Source organism: Falco rusticolus, chromosome W (assembly GCF_015220075.1).
Source record: "Falco rusticolus isolate bFalRus1 chromosome W, bFalRus1.pri, whole genome shotgun sequence".
Taxonomy (NCBI): domain Eukaryota; kingdom Metazoa; phylum Chordata; class Aves; order Falconiformes; family Falconidae; genus Falco; species Falco rusticolus.
The window spans coordinates 7,168,256-7,186,051 of NC_051209.1; the positions used below are offsets into that span (position 1 = coordinate 7,168,256).

The 17,796-nt window shown below is 37.6% G+C and overlaps 1 protein-coding gene across 1 annotated transcript in view; it reads left to right on the top strand.

Moving 5' to 3' along the window:
• Positions 1-17,796, top strand: part of LOC119140822 (methyl-CpG-binding domain protein 2-like) — a 40,507-nt gene that overhangs the window by 1,502 nt on the left and 21,209 nt on the right. The window contains exon 2 of the mRNA XM_037372459.1: positions 11,247-11,406. Coding sequence (XP_037228356.1) covers positions 11,247-11,406 — 160 coding nt within the window. The remainder of the gene's footprint in view (positions 1-11,246; positions 11,407-17,796) is intronic.

The following is a 17,796-nucleotide window of genomic DNA, read 5'->3' on the forward strand; positions in this document are numbered from 1 at the left end:
GTTTTGCTCTTAGGCCTTGCTTCTGTAAGTCCAGCCTGCTGCACAGCAGAAGAAGCTGTCTTCTGCAATGGCTAACCTCTTACCCACAGCGCCTCTATTTATAGCTCTGTGTGCATCTGATGAACCACACCTGAAACTTCTCCCTAACATCGCTGTTTCTGAGCAGGCCTAGCAGTCTCCTTTTGTAGCAGTGAATGGATTTGGTCTTTCTGCTGCCCGGCTGGAGGAGTGGGAAGTCATACTTGCTCCCTCTCAGATGCCAGCTAATGGAAAAGTCGGTTTCTGTCAGTGCTGAATATGGCATCATTTGACCCATCACGTGCCTGCTGCTAAAGAAAATTCAATGTCTGACAAAAGGATTGCTAGATGTGGAGGAGGAACGTTGCTTTTTTTTTGTGAGCTTTTTGAATAAATCCGCTTGAAAACCTTTTTAGACAAGTTCTGGTTTTGTCTTACCGCCTTTGTCTGAGTCGTGCTCCCAACCGTATGCTAATATTGCAGCAGATGATTGGGTAACATCTGGCATCACTGTCTTATCTCTTTGCATCTGCCTTGCCTTTCTTCGGTGCTGCCCTGTGAAGCCTGTCTGAAAGATTGTGCTTGAGTCCTTGAATTTTCTGGATGGGTCCTGTTTTTCTGCAGATTGCTAAACTGAACTGTCTGCATAGGATTATTCTTTCCAGAATTAAATGCCAGACTTTTCTCAAGCCAGACAGTCACTGCTGACTGTGTTGGAATATATTTAATGTAGAAGGTCCAAGTAACTTCAGCTATTTGCTCAGAATGGCCTGTTTTAAAAACACTTGAGTTTAGCCACATGTTTGTTCCATCAGAATGTAGGGGTGTTGGTGTTTTATCTAATACAGATCCTTAGTTAAACTATGAAAACATGGGGGAAAATGCAGCAAGTTCTAGTATTTCCAGGTTTTAGTTTTGGCTTTGCAAAGAATGATATGTAACCTCATTAAGTTCATTAAAGTGCCTTAGTTAACTGACTAAAACCCTGAGGTTTATGGTTTTTTATGATTTCTTAAGGCTAGAAAAAAATGCCAAAAGGCATTGGACAAAGCTTCATTTACTGTGATGGTCTAAATAATAATAATGGTAATTAAGAACAACTCTTGCAAGATTAATATATGTTGCAATCTACCTTATTTGCATTTTGAAACTCACTTGTTTCAGGACTGCTTTATGGTATTTTTACATGTCATGTTTTAGGAAGATGTGATCCAGCTGCTCAGATGAAGTAAAACACCTCCCGTAGTTTCTGGTAGGGTGTTTTTTGTCCCCCTTCACATATATCTATGAGTTTTCTGACCTTTGTGATTATCATAAATAAGCTATTAAGAGGGGTGTGGTGGAAATACTTCATGTATACTGTACTAGATCAAAACACAGCTTTTGAGGTTAGCTCCTTCTGTGTAATGATCTGAGCCTTCATCCTTCAGATTTTGCTGCTGCTGTTGCCCTGTTAAGAAACTCTTTAACACAGTTTTTGTTGAAGATGCAAGACTGTAATCTGCTCATCACTGACTCTAGAATTCTGTCTTTTTAATGTGGGAAAGTGGTAGGAATAAACGTTTCAAATTTTAGGACGCCTTCCAGCATGGTTAGCAGCGATGCAGATCATCTGCCAAACAACCGCAAAATTGAAACTCAGAACTTACCAAACAGCTCATAGTTTAGAGTTTGTTGATTTCACTACAGATTACAGGTTTGGAAAAATAAGTAGTCATTTATGTCTAGAGGAATAACTTCTGTTCAGCAACAGGACTACTTCTGCACAACCAAAGTAAAACAAGTTTAAAAAAAAAAGTTTTGTGGCTGCAGGCAGGACTGGCATAGGAAATTTATCATTCCCCCCCCCCCCCTTTCATTCTGTTATAGCTATGAGGCAGATTTCAGCACTGCTATATTTAAAACAAATAGAAATCTGTTTTGATCCAGTAAGTAGAGCAGGCCAAATACATTCAAAGGAGTTATGTCACTCTAGTTCTGTTGGAAGGGAAAAAAAAAAAGGAAAAGAATGTTAACAAATGCTACGTTGTTAAAATATGTAGTTGGGTACAAAGCGGGTTTTGGTTTGTGTGCCTTATACAGACTAATATTCCTTAAAAGCCTGTGGAGTCAGGGTTTGGCATGACCACTTAAAGAATAATGCCACCCTTTTTTGGCAACTGTAGGATAATGGCAAAAGTGTATGTTGCATTTTAAGTTTATATGTCTTCAGAATAATTGGCTTAAACTTCTGGTTGCTTAATTTTATACAAACAGTCAGAAGAAATAGATTTCTGTGTGTGTCTTGCTTTGAGGATAGTAGGCTTGCGCAGGTGATACCAGAGGTCTGGCTCTACTTGCAGAATCCTTGTTAATTGTGATGGAGAAAAATCTAATTATTCTGGAGCTGAGTTTAGGGGAGGAAAGAATCACTATATTTAGTGACATAAACTTGTTTGGGCTAGAGAATAGTGCATTAAAAATCATGATATTGAATGTAGGACATGCAAAAAACAGCACAACATTCTCAGAATAAATACTTGGATTAGACCTTAATCCACACATTAGGTAACTTCCCAGAGGGTTTTACTGGCAGTCGGTCTGATGTGCATTGCCTGTAGCTCGAGCACGTACTGTCATAAATACAGATGTTCTGTCTCAAGAGCAAGGGCTATTCAGAGCGACAATGATATGGATTAAAATAAAGAAGATTACGATGGTACCAAAATGAAACAGTGTTCTTTTGAATCAGTTTGAGATACGTAGCAGCTCCCAGGAATATATGTGTCTTTTTCTAGTTTAAAGAAGGCAGGAGTTCTCTTAACGACCATTTTGTCCATACTGTAAATTTAGTGAGCACTCACAGCAAAGGCGAGCTGAAAGGCAATTTTTGTTGATCCTCAAGAATAAGAAGTCCTCGTTCTGAGTTACTTGTCTGTCTTTGCTGCAAAGTCCAATGTCTTCCCCATATCTGCAGAGTGATAATCTGAGAGTATTCTTTCACTTTGTTTACAGACAGGAGATTACATTTAAAGCTATACATCTGATTTTTCTTTTAAGTCAATATGCTGTGCTTGTGATCCATGTCTCCACTTTGTCCTAACTGTTGTTGTCTCATTGTAATCAAAGTTTTCTGAGAAACTGTACCTGTACAAAGAGCCTTTTTGAAGTGACTCTGCTACTATTTGTGTAAACCCTAATACTGTAGTAAATTGGCATCATAATTTTTTTTAAGGTATTATTTCTTCAGCATATGATGAGGTAGGGGGTGCTGCTGTCCTGCCAAAAGACTCAGTCATGCTTCCAAAGTCCTGCAAAAGTCTGAGTAAACTAGGAACTTTGAACATGGGTATCTCAGCTATTTTTTTCTTTACCCCTTCTTTTTGTTGGTAAAATCCCTTTAGTGTATATAACCCCCTAGAGCGTTTACCTGTTGAAAAATGTTTCTTAAACTCTGGCATGAAATTATTTCTTTCACAGCAGCAGCAAGTTAAAATTCTGTTTTGATGCATTTGTTCTTCATGGGAAAAAAAGCAAGCAAGAACTACTCTACTTTTTTTCTAGTCAAGATTAAAAAAGCCAAGTAGTTGACACAGTGTTCACTGAATTCTGATAAACTGTTAAGTTTAACTACAAAAGCTTTTCCAGTAAGATAAATGCAGGAGAGTTTCCAGTGACAGTAGGATTAGGTTAATTCTGTGCTGCTTTTTTTTTTTTTTTTTTTGGGTGCCCCCTTTGCTCTTTTTTTTTTTTTTTTTTTCTCCTTAGGGAGACCTTTACTTTGTCTTTGAAAGCGAGCAAGTCATGACTTCCTGTGTGATGCTGAGTTGTGCTTATGTTATACATAAACTTACTGATTTTTTGTTTCCAAAGGTAATTAGAGCATAGAAAAAGTCCTAATAGTGAGGTCTACATTTTGAGATTGTACTTCACCTTCTGTGCAAGAAAAAACCTGCTGCCATTAGCCGCATGTTAATCTCTTAGTGCTGCTCCTGTTCTTTTTTCTGCAGTGCACCCAGCTCAGGGGCTGGCCTTCACTGAGGAGAATTTGCTGTTGCCATCTTGTTCTTCTCATCCCTTCTGAATGGCTGCATCATTTCTCCTTCACTGCTGGAAACTGTACTGCTTTTCTAAATTTAAGTGAAAACCAACACAAGGACAATGGTAATAACAAACAAGTTAGCCCAGGTTTTCTTGGGTAGGCTTTCTCTTACCATCATTAGCTTTTAGTTTGAGTATTTTGGCTGCCTTTTGTTTTGCCTGTTGGAAGGAGAATGAAAAAAGGAAGTTTTAAGTGGAACAGGTGTTATTTTTTATCTCCATGGCTCAATTACTTGCACTGATTCTGAAAAAGCATGGTAACAATCTCCCCTACTTAAGTTCAGGGCAGCATCCGGTGTGCTGGTTGAACTGTGCTGCCTAATAGGGTCTTAGTATGTAAAATAAATCTGTTTTCTTTATAGGGTGAATTTGTCCCTGTGCTGAATGATAATAATGATTATTACAAAGTCACAGTGGTAACTGACTTCATTTTACAAGGGCACAATGAATCAGTCCTCTGTCCCAGCAAAGGAGCTGGTCAGGTTGTTTAGGAAACAGAAATAGATTCTGATAAATGAATCCAAAATATTTCCATAAATGGAAGAGTAAATAACAATCTAGAAATTAACCTTTTACAGTTGGTTGGTGTCAATTGTTGTTGGTGATTTAGTGTGGTAGTATAAGCTACATGTAGTATTGTATAAAAATTGTATTTTTGTTGCAAGCGAAATTAGATACCAAATGCTGAACTCCTTTGAAAGCATGAACATGTATTGTGTTATGCCATTTATGCAGTGACTTCTTCACTGAATCTTCAAACATCTTAAAGCATGTGTTTGAGTATTTGCAGAAAAATCTTTGAGGAAAGAGATCTCCAACAATTGCAGAGCAGTTTTGATATCCTGAACAAATCTGTCATGTTCCCTTAGGAGGTTTTGTCAGCAGCTGTCCAATGTTAGGTTCCCCTGAACATAAGATCAAACAACTAATTTTGTGGAATTTCTGTGGTCGTATTTACTATTACACTGTGAAATGCTCAAATATATTTTCAACCTCCCTACCTTCCTGGGCTTCATTCCCAACCTATGGAGGGGATTGACTGGTAGAAATACTTTGCCTAGGTAGCCAAATGAAGATGTCTTTAATTTGCTTTGCCTTTTCAAAAGTGTTCAGCATTTTTGTTCCCCTTCATGGGTATGTGGCAGTTCAGCCCTCCCCTAGGTCAGAATACAGCCTGCCAGATGGGATCCTGAGAAACCAGGATCTGTGCAACTGTTGGCCACCTTGGGGTAGGTGGCACGACTGATTTTTTTTTTTTTTTTTTTTTTTTTTTTTTAGACTGACCCTGCGGTGCTGAAGTAGAGGGTGTAAACACTAACTTAAGTGAATGAATTGTAGTTTTAATAACCATGAAATCACACTTTCTCTTTCTTCAGTTTCTTATCATTTTAGCCACTGTGGCAAAACTGTAAAGCTAGAGCTGCTTTTAAAAGCAAGACATTTTAAACTTGGGTGGAGACAGCATGTTTTCCCTGTTATCATCTGCTGTTGGAGCATCTAGCTTGCTATGGTTGAAATTTTCCTCTAAAATCTGTTTGATGGGGAGGGCCAGCAAGCAAAAGCTCAAATAAAAAAAAAAGAAGATAGCTTGCCAACATTTTTTTGAAAGCAACCAAACCTAGAAATGTCTGCCAACAAGGTTATTGTTTTAATAAGCCACACTACTATTTTGCCTGTAAACTTGCTGCGTGTTTTGAACTGAGGAGGGGGCCAGATAGGCTAGTATCAAGTAGATTTTACTGTATGATAAAATTAAAGGTAACTTCCTTGTATGTTAATTAGCTTGCTCTGCTGCTTCACAGGAAAGATCTGAAAAGTGTCTTTTTTTTAATAACGTTCCTTGCAAGTTCATTATATGACATAATCATCCTCAGCCCACTAAGAACTTCAATTTGTATATATGTGAATTTGCACAAGCATGTAGCTAGAGGTGAAGGGTTGTGTTCTTCATTTAATCTTGTATAATGTGATTTGAACCTTGATAGTGTCATTGAAATAATAGTTTTCAGAGGTTGTTGCGCATCACATCTTTTGAGGAGTGCTGGTTTTTGTTAATTGGTTATGTTAATAAACATCGTACAGTGTTTAATTTGACAGGATAAATTTTTAAGTGCTGATACACACGTAGAACTAAGTCTGTCAGGTGCACTAAATATAATATCTCTGATGGACCCACACACACACCCTGAAACTTCTACTGAAAGTTAATAAAATTTTTAAAAACCTATAGAAAGTTTACTGTCTTTAGATAAGACAAAATATTTGTAACTTTTTTGGTTAGTGCTTGTAAAAATAACAATCTTACAACAATCTTATTGTTGAAACTCTATGTGGAGATCTTGCTGTGTAATCTCATATTGATCTTGCAATGCTAAATTGTCTCAATGTTGGGGCACGCTGCAATTTAGTTGGACCAGAGACTTCGCTCTGTCACAGCACCCTGAAAGAACACTTTCACTTGCTGCTTATATGAAAGAAGTCAGTGCAAAATTAATGAAAGTGCAGAACATGTGGATGAGGGCAAATTTTACCGGTTTCTCCCATATCCATGTAATGTTTCCTTAAAATAATGTAGTGGTCCAGGCTTCTGACTTTTGTGGCAGTTGAAATTTTCATGTATGTGAACTCAGAGCAATGCATTTTAAAAATCTTCTGCAGCAAGTGTGACTTCGAAGTCTGAGTTTTCTTGAATGTCCCCTTGAGTTTGACTTCTAAGATATCTCCGGAGCATCATCCAAAGAACCTTCTCGGAGAGAAGAAAGCTTCATACCTCTCCTTCTGCCTTTCTATTCTACTCAAAACTAAGTTTGAACTTAAACTTGGTTTTAACACTTTTAGGGGAAAAAAAAAAAAAAGAATATGCTGTTTCTTAGTTTCAACCAAGATATGTAAGTAGCAGGCTTTTATGTAGACATAGTGGTTTAAATAGGTTCTATAACCTCACTCTTTTCCATTAGTGCATACTAATTATTTAATAGATGCTCAAATAAAGCCTCTGCAAATAGGCCTTTTATTTGACTTTTACCTCATGGAGCTTTCTCTGCAGGTAAGAGAAAGCTTTGCAGCAGGAGCACGTTGGAGACCGAAGATAATCTGGGAATGATTCAGAAATGAAGGCATTACTTTAGTGGTTTGACAGCCTGCACTTTCAAAGTAGAAAAAAAAAGTAGGTAACAGCTACTGTTAGTGAAAAAATGAATATATGTGAAAACTAATACAAGTGGAGTGGAAATACAGTTTTGAGTTTATTCAAATCCTTCCAGCTCATGTATTCATCCCCCTCTTAGAACAGGGCAAAGGTCTGACATACGAAATGACAGGTCTGGATGACATTAGAAAAAATTGCAGCCTTGAAACTGAACAGAAGGCTGGTGGGTATTTTGTTTGCCAGCTACCAAGGTTGAACCAGAAGGCTTACAAAGCGTGTACTTTTCCAGTGTTTTGACATCGTATGAACTTGTTGAAACTCTGAAATGAAGAACAATTAAGGATAGGGGCTTTTGTGAAATATGGAATCAAATGAAATGTAGTTTCATAGCAGAATTGACTAGGTTTTAGAGTTTGTGCTGAAATAATGTTTTGCAGTAAGCAGAAGGAATGCTACTCAGTCTGTTGGACTTCAGTGAACTTCACTTTCAATGATGTGTCATTAGATTTCCTTGAAGCTGGAGAATGGAAAATACTACAGGTTTTGTATAATGGTTAAGGTATGGGCCTTATGTTAAAACAAGGGCTTCTTGGGTGTCGTAAGCTACTAGTGGAGTTGCATGGATGATGTTCTTGGAACCAGTCTGTTCTTAGTATCTTGGATGCACAAATGACGTGTGCTGTGTATGCATTGTGAGCAAATTTCATACCTGGGACATCATCAGAACAAGTGAGAATCAGAAAATAATCAGGAGAAATTGAATGACTTTAAAGATAAGGGCATGATTTAGGATGAAAATAATAAGGAATAGAAAACTATGCATTTAAGGACTAAGAAAAACAATTCCTGTTTTTTCTCAGAGAGGGCAGCTGGGTGGTTCACCACTTGGAAGGAAAAGATGGGTTGACAACAATATGAATGTAGCGGGATGCAAAGGAGTAACATACTTCTGTGGAGACAGGAAGCTGCTGTGGTCACCGAGTGCTGACTGGAGGCAGCAACATCTGGGGAAGGAGTAGGGCAATGAGTGGTGGAATATGGGAAATGTAAAAAAAAGTCCACAATAAGTACTTGACTGAAGTGGCAACCAAAGCTAAGACGGGCAGATTGCTCTCTGCCTGCCTTTTTGTTTCCTCTCGTCATGTCAGGTCAAGGACAGACAGAGCAAGTCTATCATCCTTCACACTGGTGTGGGAAAACAGAGAACCAAAAGCTATGGGACAGGATAAAAAAAATGCCCATTTTCTGTAGCTTCTTTTTTGTCTTGGATTATTTTTTAATTGGCATATTTTAGTTTTTTAATCTCAGCACAAAAACACAGTTTTTCTTGACACTGAGATTAAGGTAAATCTAGATATTTTGCTAATGGATTGCAGTCTGTCCCTGCTAAGAGTTTCACTGTTAAGTGGTAGATTTTACGCTTTGGATTGGAATAGCCTTTAATACCAGTCTTACTGATGATCCATGCAGATGCCAGTATGGAATATTGAATCATATACTTTGATTTGCTTTTGGATGACTGAACAAAACAAACAAACAAGACCTGTGAAACAATAGATTTGTAAATAAAAATGTTGGATGCATTTATAAAATTTGCTTTTATTTGTGAAATCTGTTTTCAGAGTTCTACAGGAAGAATTTTTAGTGAAGCTAGGCTGATAACTGCTCACTGCTGAAATTCTGAATTTCTTTGAGGTGTATGTGAAGCATTTATGTACAAGGAATCTGAAGAGGAAAGCTAGTAAAAAGAGTGCTGTATTGATGGCAGAGTCTGTTAGCTTCTTACACAACAACAGAAGGTGGTGATATGGGAAAAATGAAAGCATTTTTCATCTTTGGTACCAAAATTAGGATATAATAGAAGAAGATGTAGGATGGCAAATTTCTATTTTCTATGTGCTTTTAGTAGTTACTTAGTTACGGGCTAAAATGACTCTGTGTGTACAGGTTTTAATTAAAAAAAAATAAATAAGAATACTAACACCAGCTTCAGGATTTGCTTATAGTCATTGTTTTCTCCTTTTCATTCAGTGTTTTATGTTCATTGGGAAAGCAATTTGTAACAGGAGGCTTTATTCAGTAAATTCAACCCTTCCAGTCTGTTGGGAAACCGGGATGTTTAGCTAGGCAGCCAGCAATTCTTGACAGGGTTTTATCCTGATCTTTTCTTATAGGTGCCTGAATAGGAATGAAAGGCAATGGGTCAGATTATTTTAATAGCAAACTTCCTTGCCCCACAAAAGCCTTACTCTGTCTCTGACCTTCAGCACAGAATTTTTTCTACTGTTAACAAGCCAGAGTGTTAATCTGCACTATCTAAAATAAAACTGGTGTTTTGTTTAGTTTGGCTTATAGCATAGCTTCAATTCTTGGTTTATGAGAAGTAGAAAAGAGGTTTGTGGTGGGGTGTTTTGGTTTTTTTTCCCTCCCACACCCATCCTCGAGGAGGTTAGCTTCAGATTGTGATCTGTTTTAAGTCTTTTTCTCCCACCCTTTACCGCTTGTTAATTATGTCTTTCCATATTTCTGGATTCATTTTAATGACTTTGAAAAATGTTTGGCTTCATTAGCTATTTTTTCCCAGAATTCAGTACATATTCTTCAGTGGGGAAGTTCTTGCCTCAAGGCATTTTTAAGTTAAAAAAAACCCAACAAACAAAACCCCCCAAAAAACCCCTCTTTGGAAAAGTGAAGAAGACAAAAAAATCTTCAGTAGTTTTCTGCAGAAAGGAAGTAGCGTGAAAATTCTCTGAGCTCAGTTAAGCTTTTGGGTTTCAGTAGTTGGGAGGATTTTGACACTTGGCTTGATTCATTGGGTCAAGATTTGCGTTGGACCAAGGGACTGTTGATGTCACATGAGGAGTCTTAAGCCATTTTCACAGCTCTCTCTACTGAGTTGCTATTGCAAACTGGTGTTTGAGTTTTACAGAGCAGTTCTCGATGCTTGATTTTCTGCTGAGCTTGTAAGTCGGGGGGCAGCACACCGCTGGCCCTTACCGTGAAATGAATTATGTAGCGTCTTGTCAGTAAGGTGCTGCTTAGCCATGCCTTGCACACAGGGCATGCAGACTAGTTAGCAAGTCTACAGGAATCTCCAGTGAAGTCAGTGAAAATACGCATGGATAAAATGTGTATTTAGCGCAAGCAGTGTGCACGACGTGTGTGACTGTGTTCGGTATGCTTGAGAATGAGGTAGAGTTGAGAGGATAGAAGGTTCTGTGATTGAAAGACTGGTAGATGTAGCACATCCTTAGGATAACTGGAAATGGGATGTTTGTTGATGTTACTCAGAAACATCAGCTGGGACTTTGGGTAGAAATAATTCCGTAATTCCAAATGAAGATGATTTAAATAACTTCCCTACCACTTCCATATGATTTCATTGTTATGGTGGGATCTATATGCACAGTGGCAGCTTTGGACCTGTTTCATATTCTGCATCATCTTGCTTGCTGCTTGCTTGCTTGTCGCTCAGTTACTTCCCTGGCTTTGCTCACCAGCCTTAGTGACTGAATAGCAATGAGAATGTCACATCACCTCCACTCCTAGTCCTGCGCAGCTGTTTAATGCCTTGCTGTTTGATAGCTGGGAAGGGTTGCTGTTGAGTCGAGGTTGGCCTTAGCTAGCCATCCTTTGGAACCTCGCATATGGGCTTTACATTTGTGCAGAGAGGGTCCTGCACTTGGCCACAGTCTGACATTTATGCTGCTTAGACTGGAGTTTGGTTTAGCTGTACTGCTAAGCTGGCTTCCCAAGGTGTAGTGTATCCTAGTGTCCCACAGCCTGACATATAAATCAAATCCTGTGCAAAGGATGGGAGTGGATATGCAGAGGTTGGGCAGGTATGCCGTCTCTAACAGACACAGCAATGAACGTGCCACATGGAATAAAGATAATGGAAACTTTTTAGATATTTAACAAGGTATAGAACCTGTTATAAGAAGTCAAGGTTGTATCCTCTTGTACAACAAAACATACTAAAGTGTTTTCTTCTTTTTAGTCCAAGTGGTAAGAAGTTCAGAAGCAAGCCTCAGTTGGCAAGATACCTGGGAAACACTGTTGATCTCAGCAGTTTTGACTTCAGAACGGGAAAGATGATGCCCAGTAAATTGCAGAAGAACAAACAGAGACTAAGGAATGATTCTCTCAATCAAAATAAGGTTTGTTAGTAAATACTGTGTTTAAGGATATCCTAAGAATTTCCTTTCCTGTAGTTCATTTAGCAATTTTTTTTTCTGCTTAAAGCAGTCTGCTTCTAAGATGTACATCTATGTTTAATTTTTAGTAGTGGTAGAGACATAAGTTTATAAATAGAAGGAATACTCTGCTACTACCGAGAAAAATATCAAGGTGAGGTTAAGTATGAATCAAAAGTTTGAGTAATTCGGGAGTTGGCTTGGGACCAAGAACTTCAGTGCTAGTCATCTACCTGAATGATGTTCTTCTAAATGGGAAAAGTTAGGACTGTTGATGCCAAGAGATTCTCCTGTGCAAGGCTTCAAATTGTTATGTTCATCTTCCTGTTCTGAGATGAAATAGTTCACATTTTTAATGTGTGCAGTGTGTGCCAGGAAGCTTGTTTCTGAGGCAAATGCATTTATCTGTACAAATCTGGATGGCTGTGTACAGCTATGTGGCTTAACAAGGCCAGGTGTTTTTCTGTTTAAGATTGGGCCTTTCTCAATTGATCTGATTGTTCTCTTATTGTCAATTTCTTTTTGAACAACAGTGTATCCTTTTGAATACTGAAGAAAATGTGTATAATAGATTAAAAATAAAAGGCTGAAGCATACAGGAGTGAAACAAGTGATGTAGCACATAGGAACATGACAAGTCAATTTAGCTGACTCGGATATAATATGTTTCTGGACAAACTTTAGAAACCTTATATGACAGTTTGAAAGGGCTTCTGTAACAACCTGCAATGTTTTCTTTTTAAAATATTCTATTTTTCAGGATTTCTTAACTTACAGTAGTGTATGAAATGACCTAATAAGTTATAGGTATGTCTTGTGCACTGATGTGTTTTTGTCATCTGCCATTTGTAATGTGGGAACCACACATTTCATGCTGGTTTCTTTTTATTTAAAGCGTGTGTTCAAATTATTTACTATTTTCTTACCACAGACATGAGGCTTTCAAATAATTTAACAGTTAGGGGTAGTCCAAGGAAAGGTTTTGATTATGCTTTTTGCATGAGTAGAAACTACAAAATTTGGTATATAAAATCGAGATGAGTCTGTGCTCGCTTTGTATTCCTATGATCTGAGATTACTTGAATATTGTTGACAGTAGCTCCGTTACATACAAAATTAGGAAAGGGTTTTTTTTTGGGGTGGGTTTTTTTTTTTAGGTAAATAACATTTATTATTTCTTAAGTGACTGAATCTGTAACTCATGAGCTTTCAGGAATTTCTGCAGTATTCCTGTGATAGTTAAAAATGAAAATAAACATTTTCCTGGAGGTTTTTTTTTTTTTTCCACAAGGCACTGAAAGAGTTTGGTTGGAGTTGTCTTCCAGTCCACCTTGCAGCTGTGCTGCTGGGGGGCTGTAAAAGACAGACTTGCATAGGCAAGTTTGTGTATAAACTTGCTCCTATTTTATAGGTTGTTTGGTTTTGTACAAACAATTTACCACAAATGTTTCTAAATCCTTTGGCTTCTTGTATGTTTCAAGAAGGAATATCAAAATACACTTGAGTCTTCTTTCTGGGACATGTCTAGGCAGTTAGATTTATGCAGCTGGTGGATGGAAATGCTGTCTTGCCATACTTGTAACTTTTGAGATTCTCATGTAATTGGAGCAGATTACAACTCAATGTCAAGATTGACATACTAATGCTACCTGGCTTCAAATGGAACCGCGGATAATATATGCTAATGAATGCTCTCCATTTTGTGATGTTAAATGTACAACAGTGTAAATAACACGGAAATATTCTTCTAGCAAAATACTTCTCTCCAATCTTAGCATTGCACATTCATACTGACCGTTCAGTATTGGCAATAAAGGCATATATATGATAGGTTTATTTACGGTAAAGCTGCAGGAGGAGTTTCGCTTCAACCTATACTAATCTTGCCATTGTTTTCTGTGTATCCATTTTTACATTTCACTTGCAAATTATGCTACTTTATTTATTTGCAGTGCTTTTGAAGAGACAATGAAATAAGTAATACAATTGAATATGAATCCAGTAGATACAGCATACTGCTGTGCTTATAAAAATATGCTTATAAATTCTTCATTTTGTAAAGAAAACATAATAGAGAGTACTGGTTAAACATGCTGTCTGGTTATAAGTGACTTCTTGGATTAAAGGATTTGAAAAGCTTGAAAATCCTCTGCTGAGTTTTTAAAATGTTTTTATGTCCGGGGCATGTTGATGCTTCTGGAAAGTCATGTCTTTGGAAAGGTAGTGGGCTGAAATTCTTTTGGAAATCCTTGTTGGACCATAAAATACTCCTACTGAGTAAAAATGAGCAGGGAATTGATTTTTCTGCTGGCTAGTACATTACTATAGTTCCCAGAGTAGGAAGAGATTTTGTTCTGTGATAGTAGTCAAGCAGCATAGAAGCCCACAGTATGGCTGTGTTTCTGAAGGCCAAAGTGTGCCTAAAACTGAATATTGTGAGCTTAATCACCATCTGAAGTGAAGTAATCGGTGTCTGACCATTTGAAACGTGTAGGTGGAAAGCTCAAAAGAACTTTCTGTTCTCCAGGAGAGGTGTCGGTTGTAGGGATCTTTGTTACTTATTTCTATGAGGATGTGCTGGAAACTTTTCCTTTGTCACGGATAAATCTTATGTGTGGCTGGCTTATGATTTATTGTGAAAAAGTTTCTCTGAGTATCAGTCACTTCCTGTTAACGTGTGATACTTTTTTTCCTTGTATATCCCAAGATCTGCAGGTGCCGGAGATGGGTGAGCTTAGCAAGTTTCTGTGCTAGAGTTTTATTTCTATTGTTCAAAACTCAGTGACACAAATGAGAGACTGTTTATATAGGATGAGATCAGAAAGCCCAGATGTGGCAATGATTAGAGAGGAAATAAAACAGGAAAGTAGTGAGATTATAATTACAGTACTTAGGAATTGCTCTGTTCTTCGTTTAAACAGTTTATCCTGATGACCGTTTTCTAGTATGTAGCCTTGATAAAAAGTATGTGGGCCATCTAGCCCTTGAACCTGTATTTCCTGCATCGTTTATAGCTCATCAGGGTTTCGCTTTAATTCTGGGGGCCATATCATTAATGTAGCTGCATTGTCTTGATTTTTCAGACTGCCTGAAGAAATCTACTTTTTATTTTCTGAGTTTAATGGATTTAATTTTTAACTTCTCTTTAAGTCACATTACTGGCCATAAGGAGCCTGTAAATATTTTCTGTGAACCTGAATGAATGAAGACCTTTGTTCTAGAAATGTTCACTTTTCCAGATTTATCTCCCATATGGCAGCTGGCTCTGTAATATTATTGGTTTTGTCAGTTTTAATAGTTATTTTACCACTAATACCGATGCTACTGCACAGAATGCACTGGGGCCATGGACTTCAAAGCTACAAATACTTCTTTGAACTTGATGTCACAAGATCAGGGAATGCAAAGCTTGTAGGATAGGCAAGGTCTGTCAAGGTTCTGGTGTCAGTTATGTGGTGTGAGGAAAGTTCATTGTCAAAATACTTTGTGCAAATTGAAGTACGTGTGATTACTGTCTAGCTCTGGTTGGTGATGCTATGCTCATCAGAGATACTTTAATTATATATGAAAAAATGTATTATATATGAGAAAGTCTAACATTAGACTTACTATTGTCATCATCGGGGAGGAAAAAAAATGGAGCCCATAACCAGTATCCACCATGCAAAGCACACGCTAAAAGTGATGACCGCATTATCGAAAGTATTTTTCTAGTGGACCTGGACTACCTGGGTGAAACATTAGGTGAAGATTGATGTCTAGATTTACTTATAAATTTAGATTCTCACTTTTGCTTTGTATAAAAAGATCTTAGGACTTCCATGCTAATTTGAATGGTAATTTCTCTGGTTGGTTAAAACTGTTAAGTGTAATGAGGCAGAAGTACTCATGCTCTGTTGCTGTTTGCTCTGGCCATGGAAACCCTGGTTCCAGTTAAACAAAATTCAGCAGCGTGTTAGGGGTGGAGATCTCTGAAGATATGCTGCTTTTCCCATTCAAAAGCTGTAATATTGCAAGACACAGAGATCAGTTAGTTTCTGGCTGTAAGTAGATGTCTGAATTTCTGAGAAAAACTTCCATTGCTTTAGCCTTATTATATTTAAATGAGTTAACTGCACTACCTGGAAATTGTGAAGAAAGGGGGCCTATTCTCAAAGCTCTTTTGCAACATAAATGATTCTATGATTCTGTGATTTAAAGGAGTGGTAAGAATAGAGAGCTGTGATCAGAACTGCTTCCATTGAAAAGAACAGATTTCTAGAACTCTTTCAGAATTCACCTGTCTGTTGTTGAATATTCTGGCATATTTCTTCTGTTGATCTGGGAAAGTGTTCTGGCTCTTGTGAGAGGATGAACAAATCAATATTAAGCCGGGATTCCCAACATGCTACAGTGATAACTATAAATGAGTGTCTGAATGGAGTCATACTGTTGAATAACTAAGAATACGCATAGTACTCGTGATAAATCACCACCTTTGCCATCTGCATGAAAAATCGAGGCCTGAAATTTTAAAACTATCCCTTCATTTAGATTATGTTGAGATGCCTGGATAAATGTGAAGTGTTACTATGTTGTTTCTTCCTGTCAATTACATTCCCTAGAAATACATGGAGGAATTCCTTATTTTTTTTCTGCCAGGCAGGATCTAATAGCACTGTGTCATCCTGGAGAGGCTATAACAAGAGGCCTCTCCCTTGCCTGTTCCCCCACCCAGCAGATGAATCAAATAGCTGGATAGAAGCACCCAATATAATAACTGGTGTATTTTGGGATTAAGTGGCTTGCCTGCAGAATGGTCTTCATGATAAAAATTATTTTCTGTGGAGTGCAGAGATTATACTCTCTTTATTGCTAGTTTATAGATTGTGCACTGTACACATATAGAAAGAATGACTTCACACTCTCTTTTCTCATCAGCCATCCGCCTTGCAATTACAGAGGTATGCTAAAATCAGGGTGTTCTGATGGTGGAGGAACTACCTTATCAGATTGCTTTAGCAAAGCTCTAAAAGAGGGATGTGTACTTTTAAAATAAGAATTTAATCTGCAACAGATGCAATGAAGAGAAGTCTTATTGCTTAATAAACCTAAGCCTGTTGCCATATTTTTAATCTAATTTTGATACAGGTCATTACAGAATATCTATAGTCAGTATTCTGACTTTTGTCATCTGGAATTCCAGAGTGTTGATCTTAGAAATGAATGCTTTTTGAACAAGCATGTGCTCTTTGGTTCTTAATGTAGTCTGTTTTATGAAGTTGTGTAGTCCAGATTGTATAATCTATATATGGAGGATATGAAGATTGAGATTTAATTCCCGTTTCTAAGACCAAGTGATTGCGTTCTCTCACAAAATTAGGAGTGTAAGTAAATCCTAATGAAAAACTTTTAACATGGATGGAGTCTAATACCAGTGTTCACTGTGTAACTTTTGACCTGTGATCTCACAGCCAATTATGAAACTTCTGAGATGTGAAATACTTATTTCTCTTCCTTTTGAATGACTGGCAGTAAACTTATAAAATGCAAAAGCTTAACCATTTTTCTATGTCAGAAACTAGATATGGCTATGAATTGTTTTGAAGTGCTTAAGACTGTCCTGCAAAATAGTGAACTTGCTTTTTGTTACACGTTAATTAGGAAAGTATTTATCATGGGATATTTATTTTCAGTGTCTCTCTGGTGTCAATATAGTGACGTGTCTTCTCAGTCACACTCTTGTATCCTTTGGGGGGGGGAAAAAAAGATTTTATTTCAGTTAAGGAAAATATCAGACAAAATTCACAAGCAGAAAAGTCTGGTATTATGTGTTCAAGACTTGGAAGAAATGGGATTACAAACAAAAAGCTGTGAGGTGCTGTTCCTTGGCACAGCACTTCAAACTGGCAGTCTGCTTTTGGATAGAGACAGGTTTAGAAAAGCTGGAATGGTGTAAGGTGATGATCTATCTTCTTTCTTCATCAGTTTTGGGGGTCATGGGAGAATTCTATTCCCCCACCCCAAATACTTCTGGGGTTATTGCTACAAAGAGGGCTTCAGGCACTAGTTTCTCCATTGGCCTAAGGGTTTGATGTATGACCAGATATTATTGGTAAAGTTATAGCAGATGCCTGGGAATCATCAGTTCACAAACCTGATAAAAGCTAGCTTTGTCAAAAGGTTTGTTGAAGTTGATATAGTTTTAGGTTTTTTTCCAGAATAAATTGCTGCACTTAATGAGGATTTGTTTGGTGTAGGAATTGCTTAGGAAATTTGTGACCAGAGTTATGTAGGAAGATGCTGTCCTTTAAGACTTGGAACTCTATAAACTGTTACAAACATATTTTCATGAAGCTTTGGAGATTTCATTTT